The sequence below is a fragment of the Rhodamnia argentea genome, chromosome 11 (genome assembly GCF_020921035.1).
Source record: "Rhodamnia argentea isolate NSW1041297 chromosome 11, ASM2092103v1, whole genome shotgun sequence".
In the NCBI taxonomy this organism is placed as follows: Eukaryota; Viridiplantae; Streptophyta; class Magnoliopsida; order Myrtales; family Myrtaceae; genus Rhodamnia; species Rhodamnia argentea.
This window is the reverse complement of record NC_063160.1, coordinates 12,633,251-12,653,008: the sequence shown is the minus strand read 5'-3', so window position 1 is coordinate 12,653,008 and position 19,758 is coordinate 12,633,251. Positions and strand designations below refer to the sequence as shown.

At 42.2% G+C, this 19,758-nt stretch overlaps 1 protein-coding gene across 1 annotated transcript; it reads right to left on the bottom strand.

Annotated features, from left to right (window-relative positions):
• Positions 1-594: 594 nt before the first annotated feature.
• Positions 595-2,450, bottom strand: LOC115736419 (homeobox-leucine zipper protein ATHB-40-like). The gene is made up of 3 exons (XM_030668125.2): positions 2,241-2,450; positions 1,826-2,130; positions 595-1,066 (listed from the first exon to the last, which is right to left on the bottom strand). The coding sequence occupies exons 1-3, from the start codon at positions 2,341-2,343 to the stop codon at positions 830-832; spliced, it is 645 nt and encodes a 214-aa protein (XP_030523985.2). The 5' UTR covers positions 2,344-2,450; the 3' UTR covers positions 595-829.
• Positions 2,451-19,758: the final 17,308 nt, after the last annotated feature.

Sequence of the window (19,758 nt, the reverse complement as noted above, 5' to 3'; positions counted from 1 at the left end):
TCCCACCCGAAGGCAAAGTCTAGCTCTATCACCCATGGAAAAAAATTGACTGCATTAGTGGTAAAGCAATGGTATTAGCCGTAGCAGCAGTAAGATTACCTTGGATCTATTTACATCCGGCCATTCCTTCTTTTACCCATTTCATGCGTTCCCTTAGGCCTCCAAAACCACTATTCCTACTCCTTTCTGACTTTATTGCTACTGGTTTACGCTTTAAAGCACCACACTCTATGTTGAAGACTCTCTATTAGCCAAGGCAAGGCATTGGCCAACTTAACAGCATTAGATAAAGGCAAAAAGTAGGCACATCATGTCGCTACGGTTCTTCCTTCCTAATCTGTTTTGCCTGTCCATGTCTCGATTCTATGTGAGATAGCTTCAAAGGTCTGTATAGCCCTAGTCTATTTTTTTCAACAAAATCCTCCCACAAATAGAGCGCGGTAACTATTAAATTTAGATATCCGCGTACATCGATTGAAGCTACACCCTGTTCATACAAATTTCATGAGTGGACTATCACTTCTCAAATTATTAGGAAAGGGATTATCGCCCAATAAACGAAATGATTATTAAAGCAAGAAACACACTAAGATAAATGCACTACTAGCTTCCACCAGTTGCAAAGTACCCTAACTACAAATGAGTTGATTACATATTTTTCACATCCTAACCACTGACCACGTTAAAAACACACGGAGACACTTAGACAAAGAAATTAAAAAATAATTTACACTAAGGTTCAACACTTTCTACATAACCCTAATTAACAGTGCTTTGCACTAGCAAAATATACCCTAAACAACACCAAGGCTCAGCCCATAAAATCCCATCATTGGCGCGAGTCAAAAAGGTTCATCCAATCCATGCCGTAGACATTGTACACATTCTCCGGCATGTAGAAGACATCCTCGTACGCGAACGCTCCGGGGAACCGCCCATCCATGCTCGCTTCCACAGACATTGATGTTGAGCTCGGGCTGTTGCTTGACGCGCCCCCGTCAGCCCGCTCCAGCAGCCGTTGGTTCTCCTTCTCCGATTCGATCAGCCGCTCCTTCAGCTTCAACACCTGCGTCCAAGAAAAAAAATTGTCACATTAGCGTTACAAAGCTTTGAAATTTCGAACGAGAACAGATGTAAATATTATCTTTTGTAATTTTTAGTGCGGATCTTATCCATAGATCAGCTTTTGGGAAGAAGGTGTTGGACAAATGCGCTATGTGGGCCTTCCCAAGGCCCAAGCCACCTTAGACAACATCGTACGGACCACCTTTGGTACTTCTTGCGTTTTAGTGAGGTGTCAGATTGATGTCCCTGGACCATTTTCCTTCCGGGTATGTCGCCTTTCTTGTCAATTTTTTTTTTGGTTTGAAAATGAGGAAAACGTAATAAAGAAAAGAAAGAGCAAGGTGGCATTGGCTTTCTTCGAGCCTAGAGCTCATGCACGTTCAGATGCTGGTGGGTCATTCCCGTCCTCCTCCTTCAGGATAAGAACCGAACCACCATCATCAAACTCAGCTTCGTCCCCAAGAAGAATTCAGTTCATCTCATTCTTTTTCTTTTGCAGAAATGGAGAAGATGCAGGAATAGCCACCCCAAAAAAGAAGAAGAAGAAGAAAACTGTGCATGACAGAACAAGTAGCTTTCCATGGAGATTCTCTCTTTTCACTGACTCTGCTCTTGATGTGAGACTTTCATGATCACTGGACCAGTTAAAGCGACGTGTGCGAAACTCAAGTGAAGATCAATCATCTTCAAGAAAATAATTCGCCCTTAACCTAATTATACTGTTAAAAAAGACGATTCTGAACGAGAGAGAGAGAGAGACCTCAGCCTCAAGGCGGCACTTCTCGATGACGGTGCCGTCGTGCACCGACTTCAGCTTCGCGTACTCCTCCTCGAGCTTCTTGTTCTTCCACCGTGCCCGCCGGTTCTGGAACCAGACGGCCACCTGCCTCGGGTCGAGCCCGAGCTCCGAGGCCAGCCGGTCCTTCCGCTCCGACTCCAGCTTGTGCTCGCTCCCGAAATTCAGCTCCAGGAGGTTCACCTGCTCCTCGCTCAGCTTCCTCTTCCTCGGCCCCGCCGCGCCCCCCTCTCCCTTGTTCTTCTTTCTCCTGCGCCGCGGCTTCGACTCTACACGCCACCCCCAAACAGAAGAACAGCACCACTAAATTAGTCAGTCAGCCGTCTCCATTCCCGCGCCGTCGTACCCAAGTGTGGAGAAGCATTAGAAAGGGACTAACCTTTGACGGGCGGTACGATCTGCGGGTGAACTCCCGGGTACAACTCGGAGATTAGAGCCATATGATCTTCAAATTGGTGGTCGTTGTCCATGGCGATTCTCATAGGCGCTCTCTCTTTCTGTGCCTGCGTGAAAAGGAGCTTTGCTGCGGCTTTCTTTTTGCAGGGAGGACGCGAGTGTTCTCTCTGGTTTTTTTTTTTTTGAGTGGAACTCAAGCATTTGGCAGAGCGGAAGACTTTTCTTTATAAAGGAATGGGTTGCTAAATGGGGCTCCGAATTCGGCCTAAATTATCCGGATTGCCATTGAGACTTCGTGTGGGATTTTGACGACCAAGATGATGTCACCTCACTTGTATTTATGTCTGATTTATTGAGACATAAACATCGCGTCGACCACCCAAAAATGATCAATTTTTTGTTTGTTGTTGTTATCCACATGTGTAAGACTTGTTTGATTAGATTGGACTTTGATTAACAATGAACTGAACAATCGACAAACTTAAAGGGAATCGATAACTCGTTAAGAAAGCCATCGATGACTTCAATTATCGAACGAGATCCTTTATCAAGACTTGAGAAGTTGATCGACAAAATTATTGACAGCCGGCAATTGATACGAAGACGTAACTGCTGGGTAGTTGTGTTATGTTATCACTAATTTAGGGATTTTTAACTTCTTGTTGATCTTTATTCTAGATAATAGGATTTAGTGAAAAACAAAACTTATCGGGAAGGTATTTGTTATTTGAATTCCAAAATTGTAACTGATTTATGTAACTAGCCACGTCGTATTCTTTGTCGGCCTCTATCAATTAATAAAAGAACGCAACATTATCGCAAATTTATCTTCATCTTCACTTTTTCACAATTCAAATTCCTTTCAATTCCCATACTCAAGGCGTGGTTTCATTTATCACGTCGTCGATTGTATTTTGACGTTGTATCGCTGTCATCACATACCGACAAAGCTTTTTATGTCTTCGGGCTTCACCATAAATTAAATTTTGTCGAAGCATATCTGTTCTCCGTGCTCCATTGGTGCGTTCGGAATCGTTTTCGACGTATTGCCGATACTTTACCAAAAGGAAGCACGTAAAAAAGGAAAAAGTTGCACATAGAAGCCTCATCCATTTCGAGCCGAGGTCCCTGTGTGGATATCCATGAGCCGTGTCTTGGACAAACTGTGTAAAGACGGTAATGGCGGTAATCAATGATCATGGACCAGATTCATGCACTGCTCATTTTGGGGTGGGATTCCTTCCGCTGCTTCTCTTCCAACATCTCTCTTCGGATCCCGGAGTCGTGACCCCTGGCGCGTGTGTAAGTTGCTGTAATTGAACAAACGTGTGTGTTTTGTGTAGGCTTTCTTAGGAGGAAGAGCAAGATCTGGTTCAGTTGGGTTCTTGAAATAGCAGGTGCAAGATGTCTGACTCGACTCAGTTACGTGAGCATTTTTGGTCGAATTTAGTGTGTGGTCCAGACAGAACCTGGATAATGTAGCTCGGTGACTATCTAGATAATGTACATTATTTAAGAATGAATGCTTTTGAACCAATCGCATCGCTTCGGAATCTGCCCACTGTGATGCTTTGAATGAAATTTCTCCCGCACCCGGAAGCCCCCGATTTATCGAGGTGGGGGCTTGCTCCCTCCGCTAGGGTCTCTTGATTGGTGGGTTATGATTGCGGCCTCTTGAGATACAAGTTTGAGTTGTATTAAAGAAGTCACATATCGTTGAATTAGTATGGTGTTAAGCGGTTAATATATCATAGTTAGCCTATAACCCGATGGCTTAAGTTTTTGAGTGAATATGGGCATAACTGTGTATATTGACTAGTTCGGACGTTGGTTCTCTCTTGACAATCTTCCCCGGGTAAATGTATCGAACTTCTACTGTGCGATCCCGAACAACCGATATTAGAACCGATGGTTGATCGACGCTCTACATCAATCTTTCTAGTGTTCGATAAATATCTTAAGCAAGAAATCTTATGATCGACACTTGTTTCGGGTGAAAATTGCTATCATGGTTGGTTTGGTTAGAAGAGACCATGGACAGTTGGTTTGGCAACACGAGATAGAGATCATGAATGATGCAATCCCACGTTAGCGCTTGACGTTGGTTGGTTGTTGTGCATAGTTGCGGTTGTATTGCAATGACTTAGAGATTCAACTTGAGATAAGTTGATGCAGAAAGATACCTAAATTAAGGGGGAGCACATACCTAATACTGAGCTCATATGTGAGGGGGGGGATTGTTGAAAATATACATGTGACTTGTATTAGAGAAGTCCCACATTGAAAGTAAATGTGGTGTTAAGTAGCTAATATATATTCTAGTTGGCTCATAATTCATTGGTTTGAGTCTTTGGACGAAGGTGGATCCAACTAAATATATTAATTAGTTCGAACATTGGCTCTCTCTCAATGATCTCTTCAGATAAATACATCGAATTTCTGTTGCGCGTTCCCTAACACGCCCGTTGCTTAGAATGCGAATCACACCATTTCATCTACCTCCCAATTCAATTAAGTATAGTCAATCTAGATGATAAGTCCCGAAGAAATTAGGGTCAAAATTGATGTGGCGTGAGCATAGGGACCTCCCCCTATATTTAGTAATGTGGATGGGGGGGTTAGGTTGATGATCCCAAACCTGACCACCTCGAATTTGAAATAAACAACGAAAGATGGGGTGGTCGTGGCCTCTGGATTTGAACACTTTAGCCGGGACGGAAAAACCTTTTGTTGTCCAATCGGGTGGTATTCTCTCACTTCTTGCTATCTACCATGGACCAAGCCGCACTCGTTTTGTCTTAATAGAAAATAATCTGGTATGCGTGGCTCGAGAAGAGTAAAACAACAGTACTTAAAACAGACCCTTGGAATATCGACCCTCCTATATCGGCCAACAGTAGTTTATTAGGCTCAAAGGGGGAACAAAGGAAATATCCACTCGCCATTAAGAACCATGGTCTTTCACGTAACTAGATGGAGCGACGAATGTGTTGTAAGAATAGTTATTGGGAGAACACATGTATATAAAGAGCATATGAACTCTATAAACAAGCGACGGGAGACTTTTTCTAGTATTCCTTTTGCGTGCGAGTTGAATCAGAAATGGCACGTGGATCTAGTGAATGAGGAAGTCGCGGGTGCGAAACCTCGCTTCGACACCATGTTGGAAAAGGCCGACTCGTACGCAGGTGCATAAAACCTTACTTCACCGATGCTTTTAATGAGAGACGCGAAAAGCCTTTCATGTGAAACGACCATATCATGTAATTTGATATCATACGTTGTATTAATGTAACGAATGAGGATCCTCAGTCAATCATGCAATATTACGGTAACACAATATGGGTTGTTCGGGTTTGCGCGACGGGGAGAGATAGAGGGAGAGATGTAACATATTGGAGGGCATAGGAGCGAACTGAGGAGAACCAAGAGAAAGCGTCATTCCTTGCGTCAGTTGCCTAGAACTTGGGACCCTTTTACTCGTGGTGGAAGTACTTTCTGAGCCTGGATTTTGTTAATCACGGGCTCCTATCAAGCATATTTTTATAATCATTGGGTTCAATGTGGGACTCTAATCTGGATTTGTTTGTATTTAGTAGCGAACAGTTCTTGCTGAAGGTACTAGACACTTCGTGGTCCGGTCCCTTAGTTTTTTATACATGATCATTAACTATTTCTCTAGGTAAGTGCCTCAATAGGGAACTACAGTTGCAATGTTATGTATCGATTCGAGGTGTTCTTGTTCGCATCGTACACCAAATGTGCATGCCAAGCTAGTGTTCGGACGGGGGTGTATGTTTTGATGTGTTAAGCTCGAATTTTTTTTTTTATATACACGGGTTATCTTGGAGGTAACCAAATGACTCTTTTGAACCCCGAGATTGTTTCGGAAATGGCCTTGGATCATTTGTAGGGGACTTATAGAACTCACATACATGTGCGTATTCCTCCATTTCTTGGCTAGACAATATTTGCTTACTCAAAATTTTTGATTAGTCCACACCATTTCGGAGTTCACATACAAACATATCTATCAGAAAAAAGAAAAGAAAGTTCAGTGCCGAAGGCCAATTCCTCCTCTCCTCTCTCTTCTAATGATAGTGCCGCCCACCATTGACTTGTCGCCGTCGCCACCAATGATAGCCATCCATCTCCAACCACCTCCAGCAACACACACACACACTCTCTCTCTTCTCGGCCTCCCCCCCTTCTTCTTCTTCTCTTCCAAGGCCGATCGCACAGTGGTCGTGCCCACAATCCCAGCCCCGGGCCAGGTCGCTTGAGGTCACCTAGCTAGAGGTTGCACGGAAGCCATGACCTTGAGCGGCGGAGAGGGAAGGAGTCTCCGCTGGCGGGTGTGGCTCCGAGAAGAGTTGTCTCTGCGCGTAATCATTTTACCACCCAATTGAAAAGGAAAAAGAAAGAAGGAAGGGATTGCCACCTTAATGTGGAGTAGTACCATTTCTCTTCTAATCACAAGAATAGTCTCATTCTCATGCAAAGGTGTTGAGCTAAGATTGGTTGAAGCAGGTGAAGGCACAATGCCCAATTCATTTCAATTTTTTTTTCCCTTCTTCTAACTTGGCATATTCTATCTACTCCAATCAATATTCTCCTAAATTCGTGCTACCAATTAAAGAGGGTGCCAGTGTCCCTCCCTCCCTCCCCACCTTGTTTTCCGCGCAATCTACTTGCCCCATTTCTGGCCCCCCTCGACACGATGGCCATCCAATCCAAGTGGACTAAATGAGAATTTGGTGCAACGTGGCCAGGACAGGAGGAGCTTGACCAGACAAAGGGGAAAGGCAATGGCATGCGCTGGTCGTTTCTCTTTCTCCCCCTTGTCGGTCCGTTGCGGAAGCTCTTGCCCCGAAATGTACGCCCATTGGGGAGAGGTTCCCAGTGATTAGAGATATGTTTGGACCGTCGAAAGGGTTCTTTTGCGCTTTATCTACTCTTGTTTCTTTACGATGAACCTAGTGAAGAAAGACCGGCGGAGACGGCAGGGGGTGATGACGGAGGGCCTTGTTTGATCGACCCGAATTACTGGGGGTGGAGGTGGAATGCGCTAAAACCCGAAAATCTAGATGCAAACTCTCACGCTGCGCATAAACAGTAGTGCATATCGCGAGTCGTGGATTTCCTGAGCCTCCCGGCATTTTCCAGGGCTCTGGTCGGACCCAGGTCTAGGTGTTGGGCTGTGAGTCCTTTCAATTATGCAAACAATGAATCATAATGGGTCTCTCTTAGAAGCGCGCGTATCCGAATTCACATTGGGGCATTTGGATCAGATGACCAAATTGCTCTCAGCCGCGAGTATTTCTATCTATCTTTTGAGTAACTTCAATTTTTTCCTTGAAAAGACTCATTTCCTCGCGGGTCGCAAGGTCATTGTTCAATCTCACTTGCAATTAAATAGCACTCGAGATGCTCGAGACAGGCCATCTACTCCTTAGTTGCTTCCGAAATACATCACTTGTGCGTCTGATCAAGTAAGCCAACTTACTCTCGCACGCGAGGGTTTCCATCGATACCGTGAAATCCTCAAATCTTTTTCCCGTGAAAAGAGACTCAATTATTTCAGCTAACATCCCGCAGGGACTAGGTTGGACATGAAGTAGTCCCTTCTCCTTATCCGGAGAAGATTCTCCGTGGGGCAACTTGAAGCATGAGCAAAAAGATCATCAAATGTTCATGCAAACTACACGTAGAAATACACACGAGGTACAGATATTTCGAGGTTGTGGGAGCCGAACGATCCCAAAAGACAAGACAACATAAGTCATCATGGGGGTTGTGCCCAAACATCACATCGGACACACCGAAGTGACCATCCCCCACGCATCCATCCCCCACGGGACAAAAGTAAAGAAAAAGAAAGAGAGAAAAGTAGGGCAAATTGGCTCGTCCTCAAAGCCCAAGACGAGTTCAGAAAAGGGGTCGTTTTCTCTTCGAGGCGTCGACCAAAAAGCAAGCTGATGGCGAAAGACATGGACAGCTCCCATTGGCAAAGGGGAGGGGATAGAACTTGAACAAGTTAGAAAGGGGGTCACATGGGCTGCAGTCACACGCGTCGCCACCCCACGTCGTGCCCCTTCGTGGGACCACCCCGCAATAACAGCAATCGCGGCACACGTGTAGTACCCCTTTCCCCTCGATGTGGACAGTTCGGGGAGACAGAACCCGCCCAATCGCCACCGCGTTTCGGGGCACCGTAACGGTAGCCGCCGGCCGTGCGTTACCGAACCACTCCCCGATAGGTGCTTCGACCTTCGTATTTGCTTTTGGATCTCTCTCCATGTGAGGAAACCCGGCTCTGACCCGGGGACATTATCTCGAGTTCATGAAATACTTCAATAATATCGTGATTTGGGTAAAGAGGCTTACCTCTATCTGGATAAGTGGGCCAAACGTGTATTTGTTTTTTTTGGTCGAAACCAAACGTGTATTTGAATGAGTTCGATTCAGTGGGGGATTGGACCCCGCACGCACGGTTCCCATAATTCACACGTTAAAATTAGACAGAAAAGGAGATAAATCGAACAAGTTTTACACAAAATGTATATGCATATGAACATGATTAGCTAAGATATCTTGGTAGACACGTGTTAGTTAGGGAGATTAGCAAGACACGCATGTAAGACTCGCACGTGAGGAGAGAGATTTGTTGAGACGCAATAGGTAAAAGTATGAAAAAAGTCATAAATCTATTACATTGGTACCAATTTAGTCCTAAACTTTTTTGTATTAGTACCAGTTTAATTCATCCGATTAATTTTGATCGAAAATCGATGACGTGGATGTCGGCGATGCCACACAAGACGGTTGGCGTTGATATGGATATTTTTAATATTATTTTTAAAAAATTAAATTTTTTGCTTTCTTTTTTTGGAAATTTCCTTTGGCCAACGAGGATCGTCAAAACCCTCACCAGCTGCTGGCGAGGGCCGGCCACCCCTTCGAGACCACGAACAAGGGCTTGTCAGCCCTCACCGGATCCGGGCGAGGGCCGCCTCTCCCAAGGCCATCGAGGCCTCGCATGCGGCCGGTGAAGTAGCAATGTCCCCGGGCAAGGCAGCCCTTACCCATATTTGGCAAGGGCCGAGACCCTCGCCGGCCAAAGGAAATTTAAAAAAAAAATAATGAAAAAATAATATTAAAAAAAATTCACGTTAGTGCCAGCTGTCCTAATAGGATCACCGACGGCCACGTTAGCGATTTTCGATCAAAATTGATTAGATGGATTGAATTAGCACTAATGCAAAAATGTTTAGATCTAAATTGGTCCAATTAAAAGGTTTAGGACCGAATTTGTACTAATGCAACAGGTTTAAGACTTTTTTGGTACTTTTTCCGGGTAAAGAGACTAACCTATATCCGGATAAGTGGGCCAAATGTGTGTTTGAATGAGTTCGATTTAGTGGGGTGTCGGACCCCACGCGCACGATGCTCATAATTCAGATAGAAAAGGAGATAAATTAAATAAGTTTTACACAAAATGTATATCCACACGAACATGATTAGCTAAGATATCTTAGTACCAGGAGGCACGTGTTTGTTAGGGAGATTAGCAAGACACGCACGTAAGGCTCACACGTGAGGAGAGAGATTTGTCGAGACGCACACAAGAGTATGTCGGTGATACAAGGATACGCGTTGGGAGATTGATAAAAGTTTGAACCCTCCTACAAGATTCTCACATCACCAGCCAGACTTTTTAACAAATGAGCTCGGGTCGGATCTCCCTCTCAGGGTAACTAACCTCTATCGTGCAGCATTATTAACATAAGACGTTGATATGACATCACTCACTCAATCAACTCTCCCCGCTCTCGACTACTTATTTGTAGCTATACTTCTTCCGTGACATTTTGAGGGTTGAAAATCTCTCTTTGAGATATTTGATCATCTTAGGAAGTCTTATTGCCAACTTTCGGTAGAAATAAAGGCTCTTCATGAATAATGTAGGACGTAAATGAAATGTATTCTCATCAAAGAAGTGAAATGATAACTTAAATAGATCCAACATTATTTAAACAAATCTTTTCAAACATCGAAAAACCGATACAACACTCTTGTTTCCAATAGTTCCCGATTGCATATATAAAAAGAAATATGTCGGTATGTATAGGTACGCACAACAAAAAGTTAATAAAATGGTCCTTCTCGGATTGAATCATTGTAGAGGATACGCCGTAAAGATTTTAGCTTTCGATCGATGATAATTTCAGACCGATAAACACGGCCGGGATAGCTGCTTTCCGCAGATGGTTTAAAAGGACGTAAAGCCTACATAATCGGCGTGATGAGCTCGTACATCGGGGACTATTCCATTTCCATTCGAGAGCCGAGTCGATTTGACGTCAGTGTTCGGACCAGAGAAAGAAAGAGTATAACGCGGGGTCGTGATGGAACGATGCGGTCATCAATTTTCGTGTGCAGGAATCATTGCCACCATAGTTACAAAGTGGTTGTCGACCACTACTTTTGTAAGGACAGCACCCGGAGAGCATGCATAAAAAGTACAGTATAGCTCCAGTGCAGCACGCCCATGGGTGCCACGCCCAGATTCCTCCATTTTGACAAAGGAAAGAGGATCAGAAAGAAAAAGGATAAAGAGATAAATGATCCTCAATTTCTGGCCTAATATCTAATGTGGTCATTAAAATTTTAATTTATTTAATATTATTCTTGAATTTTAATAATAATATTTAATGTGATGTTTGAACTTTTGGTATATTTTTAATATAGTCCCTATAGTATATAAAAATGTTCAATGTAATCCTTTCATTAATTTGAAATAAGAGTTAGACAAAAAAAAAAGAAAGATAAGAGACAACATTGAATATTGCCTAGAAAATAATTTCTTTTGTATATTATTTAAGGATTAAATTGAATATATATTAAAGTTCTAAAATTATATTGAATAAATTAAAAATTGTCAGTATGAATTTTTTTTTTTAATAGAAGAGGAAGATTGTAGCCCTTCTCATTCACGGGCACTACCCTTCTCGGCACGTGTTGCCTTGGGAGTAGCCAAGTGGGACCCTCTCCAGAGGGGCAGATTGACAAGCACTGTGGGGTTTTGATGGCCACAGGTTTGGACCTTTGGAGGGTGGGGGATGGCTGGTGAGGATGTCAGAATCGCTCCAAGATGGAAACTCCATTGATTCGGTCTTTGATGCCTGTCTTTGTTTGCCATTTTGGCAAGAACGCAAGCCTTTATTGGTCATTATTCTGTATCCGCCCTCTTCAAAACAGGTACAAACTCCTACGAATGCAGTGAACCTTCGTCAATACTGTCACATCCCCCCCCCCCTCTCTCTCTGTCTCAACCTTTCTTCATCGGCTAAAAGTAAAGGGGCGGGGGGTGGGGGGCCTAAGTAAAGGAGGAGTTCCCCTCGAAAGTCGAGTTGTTTCTAATCCAAGTTGGGGTTTATAATAAAAGCAAGGAGAAGATAAGATCGGGTTTTAACCCTAGATCGAAGTAAAGACAAAGGTGGTAAGGGATAAGGATGAAATGCATGTGTCCGAGAGAGAGAGAGAGAGAGAGAGAGAGATTCTCCTAGAGCTGGCAGCTTGTTAAGCAAACTGAAACCCTAGTTAGTCTTTGTTTAAGATAAAGCCGTGAAGGGATTGACCAGGAAAACATGTGAGGTCGAAGCAGATGATGCGCATGGTGTGGGGGGAGTGATTCCTTTGTTTGCTTTCGAGTTGTTTATGATCTTTTCTTGCAAGTCCTTTTCCATTTTTTTTTTGCCCTTTGGAGCTTTCATTAGGGTAAACTAAATGGGAATAAAGTAATGGCTGTCATCTTTATCCCGACACCGCCCTGCTTTGTTTCCCATCTTCCAACTCCTTCCTCCCATTCTAGATGGTGATAATTAACAGCTATTGGTGATTAGCTTCTTTATAAAACTGCCCTAATCCGATCCCTTTCCCCCCCTTAATTAAGCGCGGCTTCGCAATCCCTAAAAGCCTAGTGACCACCTTGTTACAAAACAAGTGTCAACCTCAACCCACATGACAAGCTAAAAGCTGCTTTTGCGTTTCTCAATGGTGAGAAAATTCTCCATGTAGAGTGGTCCTGTTGCTACTGCCATATGCGAGTGCGAGGAAAGAGGCTTCTTGTGAGCATCATTGCTTGCCTCAGGTTCTAGATGTTCTAAGATCATCACCCTCCATAAACAACACGGCTTAATTGATTCCCATCATCGAAGCTTTGGTCGCACACATGCATACTCTTTTCTTGTCGGGATAACTACACGAATGATCTATGGATTTGGGCGGAATGTGTTTTGTCGCCCATGAACTTTTACTTTATTTAATGCGGTCCTTAAACTTTTAATTGATTTAATACGGTCCATGAATTTTCCGTACACATTCAATCTAGTCTCTAGGCTAGATAAAAATGTTCAATAACATTAAATACTTTCGTATAGTCCGGAGACTAAATTGAACATGTGCTAAAAATTTTAGCGACCACATTAAATAAATTAAAAATTCAGGGATGACATCGCATATTGCGTCAAAGTTTAGAGATCATTGGAGTAATTTTTTCTTTCTTATTCCAAGCAAAACATCTCTTTTAACCCCTCGAAGTTTCGTATGCTTTGCATAAGCATGTCGTGTTTGCGAGCTTGGTTAATTTCCTCGTTCTTCCGGGTATTTAGGCTTAGCTAGTCAACTAAGTTGGTCTTTCCCTGGTTAATATGCTACTAGAGTCAATGGGTTTGTGATGAGAGCAAGAGAATGACCTAGAGCGCCATGCAAAATCAATAAGCTAATGTTCTCTCCATATTTAGGGTTTTTGGGGACTATAAATGTAGTTAGATTAGGTCCTACATATGCAACAAAAGATGTGTGTGTTTTATAGATAAGGATGTGTGTGTCTCTAGAGGTAATTGAAAGATGATGATCATAATCATGATCATTGTCAAGTGACCCTCCATGTTTCCCTCCTCCCATCCTACCCAATCTCTCTCAAAAACGGGGCAGAAAGCACGGATAAAACTCCGTAGCTTCCCTCTAAATGTGTGTTCTCCTCTGCGCCAATCTAAACCTACCCTCTTTTCCGATTAATCTAACCCTAGTTTTGTGACGGCTGACCATGACCCTTTCTTCGATCTTAACTCGGCTTTCAAAAGTCCCTTGAATTACGCCTTAATTCAGGCCATTATCTAGTCGGGTTCTGACTTTAAGTGCCCCATAAGCTCTACGCTCAAGGGCTGTTGGTTATTTTATTACCTAGTCTTTCAAGGTTTAAGACAGGTTGATTAAACCGAGACTTCCCTCAGCACGCACAAGTGGCCAATCCGTGGACAGAAGATGGCACGGACTTAGTGCATCCGTCAAAGCAAGTACCAGATGGCGTGTCTCTAGTAAATCTGGCGGGTTGATTAGTTCAAAAGGATGGTTTAGAGAATGAGTAACGTTGAAGATATTGGGATTGGTGTATACAAAACTGGCTTATAAACTAACATGGTGAACTGTCCGAAGTTATTCGAGTTAGCGAGCTTTCAAGTATTCGATAAGAATTCTACACGTCATTTTAAAGTCACTTCTAAAGAATATGTACACTAAGATTAAAGTCAGGAGTGAACATAATTTTAGAATAGGATCGGAAATCGGAGAATTGGGCTGGTGAAAACCAGTCCGAGTCTAGGTTCTATGATATAAATGGTAGGTTTTAAACTCTCAAAATTGAGGAATCGGCTCTGCCTGGTAGGTTCCATGTTCCAATTTACTCGGAACAAGTCTTTGCATTTTTCATGTTTTATTACTTTGCGTCATCATGTGGTAATTTAGACGCGGCCGGTTCGGTGGAACCGCCGGTTCCGGTTCAGGAACCGGCGGTTCCGGTTCCACGAAAGGTGGAACCGAACCGGCCGTGAAAAATGGCGGTTCCGGTTCGAACCGGAACCGGCGGTTCCGGGCCGGTTCCCGGGCCGGTTCCGGTTCCGCTGGAACCGGCGGTTCGGTTCGAACCGCCGGTTCATTCCGATTCATTTTTAATAATAATTTTTAAAATAATAAATAATAAAATAAATATAATAAATTATAAATTATAAAATACAATTAAATTGTACATTGTAAAAAAATATGGGAAAAAAAAAAAAAAGAAGGAATGGGCTTGAACTTAATGAATTATCATTAAGCGACCTACATATCTTCTTGGGGATAGAAGAATCAAAGCCCATGTAGTTCTTTTTACCTTTGAGAACCCCAACTTACCTCATCGTCAATCGTCGCTACCCGTTGTAGTACCCGTGGCGGTGGTATCTCCAACATCATCGCTAAAAAATTCGTGTTCACGATCTAACTCTTGGTGTCGATATTTCGCCCTTGTCCAATCGCCGACACAAGCTTGAGCTTCCACAGAGTCCGGGCTTAATCTTGAACGGCGAGAGTCCAAAATTAATCCTCCAGTAACTAAATGCTTGTTCAACCGCAACCGTTGAAGAAGGGGTTGCTAATATTTGACGAGCGATGAGGGCGAGAACTGGATACTCGATTTGGTGACTCTTCCACCACTTCAGGATTTCGAAATCTGTACTATGTTCTGCATCACGAAACTCAAATTGAGTGGTTAAATATTTTTCTAATTCAGAAATATTACCCGTTGCCCCTTTTTGTTTTTTTTGCCTACTCTTAAGCATATTATACCCTCTACTAAGTGAACTACCACCTTCGCTACGTGAGGCAAGATTGTAAAGATCCGTAATCACTTAAACCATATCTACTACAAAATTCTCCATATAATGCTACTATAGATTCTTTAACATGTCCTAATATATTTAAAATATCTATTGAATCATCCAAATGTAAACAATCATGATAATACACATTCAAATAATCTTGTAAACCGTCTAATTTAATACGTGGATCAAAAACAATACCAACTAAATAGACAAGAGGAATTTGCAAATAATAATGCAACCATTTTTCTCGCATTACTAAAATAGTTTGACCTAATTCGGTATCTTTTTCATATTCACTAAAAACACTACTAATATTAACACACTCTATTAAAAATAAATGCGTTGTAGGATAATAAATACCAGATAAAGTCTTAGTAGCATCATTAAAAATTTTCAAAATATCTAAAATTTTCTTGCAAACGTCCCAATGTTGAGGAAGTAAAGTAATTTCGGGAATATTTTGTGAAATAAACATACATAATAAATCTTTATATTCAAAAGTTTGCCGAAGCAACTCGTACGTAGAATTCCAACGAGTCGGAATATCTTTTGGAAATCTTCTTGGCCTTCTCCCATTTTGTTTACAAAATTTTCCCCATGATTTCATACATTGGGGACGACTCCATAAAAATTTAATTGCACTTTTTATTGGGGCGAGAGAAGTGTCAAGAGTTCGTAAACCATTTTGTACACATAAATTTAAAACATGACAAGCATATCTAATGTGAAAAAATTGTCCGCCAAAAGTGGGTTTGCAAATATTTTCTAATTCGGGAATAGAAGCGGTATTTGCGGCGGCATTATCAAAACCAATTGAAAATACTTTATTTATTAAATTATATTCTTCTAAAACTTGCCTAATTATTCTATAAATATTATGAGCCGAATGGCTTTCATCAAAAACTCGGAATGCAATAAGTCTTTTTTGAATCATCCAATTGTCATCTATCCAATGACACGTGACACCCATATAAGAATGAATTTGCCAAGGATCACTCCAAATATCGCTACCTATATGCACACGTCCATTGAATTCCGCAAAAAATTTTGCTAAAGATTTTTTTCCTTTTTTATAAAGATGAAAAACTTCCCGTTTTAGAGTATTTTTTGGAATAGTTGGCGCTTGCGTAACCAACGCAGTATTTATCAAATATTTCATATTAAAATTTTCACCAATATTAAACGGAGCATGATCAAGGGCAACATATTCACCTAATGTTTGTTTATAAAGTGCTTCAAAGAAACGAAATAAAGGATGAGGCTTAGAAGTGGCGTACCCGGAAATTTGTTGTTGCGTATTGTCGATCCCCGCTTGCGTTGGATGTTTTTTCGTCAAATGCCGACGGAATGTTCCGTAACCGTCTCCTTTCGTGAATTTATAAGTTTGCGAACAATATTTACATTTTACATTATACTTACCTTCGACTTCATCATGTACCTTGTCGAAGTGTAGCCACAAGTCCGATGTATTATCTCGGCCCTTCCGTTCCGGCTCATTTGCCGTTGACGTTTCTTCGACACCGGTGGGAGGATGAAGACTTTCTTGTGTTGGGATGTGCTCGACGTTCGGAATCGGGACATAGTTGATATTATCGTCGTCGTCTTCCCAACTTGCATACTCACGAGGATCGTATTCATGAAAGGGATAGTCGGAATCTCCCATAGCCATCTTGCCCTTGTCGCATTTCCGCTTCCACTTGCCATTTTTTGAGAGAATTGATCGGGATTGAGAGAATTGGGAGAATTTGAACGATTTGAGAGGATTTCGGAGAGAATTCGAGAGATTGTTCGGAGAATTTGTGACAAAAATGAAAGGGGAAGCATATGTATTTATAGGCAAGAATCATTTTTTTTTTATTATTTTTTTTAAAAAAAAAAGAAAAGCAACGGCCCAAAGCGGGCGCGGCCGCGGGGGGGGGGGGGGGCCGGGGCGAGAGCCCAACGGCTCTCCGCCCCGGCCCACCATCTTTTTTTTTTTTTTTTTTTGCGGTTCGGAACCGGCCCGAACCGCCGGTTCCGGGCCGGTTCCCGCGTTTCCGGAACCGTGGGCCCGGTCAACGGGCCGGTTCCGGGCCCACGGGCCCAAATGGCACTCACTATGTGGTATTATATGGCTTCTAATGATGAGTGTGTAATCTAGAGCCACTAGACAAAGCTTTCATTTCTTGCGATTTTCATGATTGAGATTTTTACTTTGTTAATGTTTCATATTCTTTGTGTGTCTAGATATGAGTTGTGGTCAGAAAATTATAGCTACAGATAGTGGTTATTATAGGTGATAATTCACTGCAACGTTTAAATTAAGAATACATTTGAAACCCGAAACTTGTGATATGATAGGTTCTGGGTTTCAAGATATGTATGATAAGTTTCAAATTTAAAAAATTAGATAACTAATTTCGACGGGTAGTACCGATCCTGAAATTGCTCACCCCTAATTTAAGTTGAGGTGATATCACGTTAAGAGGGATCAACATAAAACCTTACATAATTTTTCTTCTTGAAGTTACTAATTAATTGATGTACATATAGTGACCGGGGTGTGATGGCCACCACCTGCCTTCCTTTAGTCCGTTGCCTATATGCACACTTGACTTGTTCTAGACAATTATCAAATTGTGACCAGATGTTTAAATCAGTGACCGTATTGGCCTGTACGCGATAAGAATCTGTCCCACCTCCCCTTACATCAATTTTGCAATATTTTGCTATACTTACCATCGTTTCATGTACCTTGTCGGCTCCTTCCCTAAGTGTCTTAAGTTTTCAAGCACTAGTACCCCGCGTCATCGTCTTTCTTTCGGTGAAGATAACACTTGCCCATAACATAATTCGACACGGGATTTCTTAATCCACGCATCGGAGTGTGGACCCGAAATAAATTTTTCTACCGTAAACTCTAGTCGAAATCAACACCCCATTCCAATCCGTGTGAAGTTAGGGATAGTCAAATCAATCACTAAGAAAAATCCAAAAGGCGGAAAAAAATTAAAAGAGGAAAGAACCTCCCATCTTTCCCATTGGAAGGCAACCCCGTAGCCTTGTCACTTTCATCTTTTGATCAATCGAGTTGTTATTATTATTATGACACCAAACACAAGAAAGATGCCTCAAAAGCAGGGATCATTCCCAGCGCTCAAAAGCAAACAAATCTCTCCAACCAGCTAAGTCAGCACCATCTAGGCCCTCTAATCAACAGTTAGCCAGAAAGATTCTCCCCTCTAATCAGAAACCCTAATCAAAATTTAACTAATCAAAACCCCCTCGGATTGTACGGACCCGAGCCGAGTGACCGGGTCAGACAAGTGGGTAATGTGGCCTTCCACAGTCCCTTCGTTTAAAGGGTCTTCCCCTTATTTTATCTTTTGGTTGGTGGGAGGGCCTAGGGCTTTAGCTAGCTGTCCTTTTTTATTTTTTGCGTTGGACCGCATGGGACAGCCTTTTAGCACATGGAAACCACTGTTAAGGGTCCTCCTAATTAAGCTCAGGTTGTCGTGTTTTTGGTGATCTTAAGATGATCTTAAGGCCTAAGGGACACGCGTCGGGCGGGACCGTGTGGGGATATATGTACACGTGTCGCAAGCAGATGTGGATTCTCCCCTGTGGAGTCTCCAGATTGATCTTTCAGGTGTTCTGGATCCGAAGACTGGTTGTTTGCAGGCCATGCTTTTTCTTCTTCTTCTATTGACTAACTTTGTTTAATGGTGGTCCAAAAAGGAATATTTTCTCGTGAAGGAATAGGGTGGTGATATAAAGTTTGATTAAGCCTCGTAGTCCGGCAATGCTATCATTTATTTTTGACCACACGATCTTTCAATTAATAAGAACTTTACGCAAATCACGAGATGATGGTATGTGAGTCTCCGGTTGAGATTATACAGCAGTACTGTAAGAAAAACATTTTCCTTTGATTAATTATCGGACGAAACCTTTCGCATAACACGGAATTGATGTCCTATGCTCGCATACGCCTAACTTTTTTCGGATAGCGAGGATGCTCAGACATGAATGTACGAATAAAATTTGAGAGAGAAATCTCATTTCGAGAACTTTGTACAAATTGGCCCGGACATGGTTGTGTCGGATGTCGCCGCCCCATCCGACGGTGAACGCGTAGAAGAGATTATGTAACATTGTTTATGAACGTTAACAAGCAAATCACTGTAATCTCCAACTTAACGTAGTCCGTTCTTGTCAGGCCCATCAGTTGCTGGATTGACAACTTGGGCCGAGGACGAAATGGATTTGCCTAACCAAGTGCCTGCTCACTTTGTCTTCCATTGGCGAAAAGCTACGTCCTCAATCGAAAGGTTTCATCTTAGAGAAGATTTCGGAATTAGGACCCAAAGTCAAATTAGATCCAATTTTCCAATTCGTAGAATCTAAAACATATCGGGAGGTCTCTCTTGGAAGCTAAGTTGAAACCACCATGGAATCTAAAACTCGTGAATTGTATGTGAGATTGTCCATGGTGTCCTAAAGTCGCAACATCGATAATTTTAATTTAATTGGAGAAATGTTTAGGTAAACAAGAAAAAAATGAAGTTAATGATTGTATCGTTCCGTTCCGACCTATGTCGCAGAATTGGTGTCACTAAACTCTTGATATTAAATGGTTATATCATTATAAGGTATGTTGCACAAGCTTTACTAAGCAAAACTTGGTTATACGAAAATTAAAGGCCGGCCCACATTTCGTACTCGATCCCAAGTAGATGTTTCGGCTTTTCAATAAAGTTCTAAAAGCTTTGAATAGTGCATTGGGGCCTAAAACTTGTAAAAGCCGGGCAATCAAGACTT

Coding starts and splice junctions, on each gene's coding strand:
- LOC115736419 (XM_030668125.2), bottom strand. CDS start 2,343: ATGAGAATCGCCATGGACAACGACCACCAATTTGAAGATCATATGGCT. Junction 2,131..2,240: donor GATCGTACCGCCCGTCAAAG/GTTAGTCCCTTT, acceptor GGTGGCGTGTAG/AGTCGAAGCCGCGGCGCAGG. Junction 1,067..1,825: donor AGTGCCGCCTTGAGGCTGAG/GTCTCTCTCTCT, acceptor TCTTGGACGCAG/GTGTTGAAGCTGAAGGAGCG.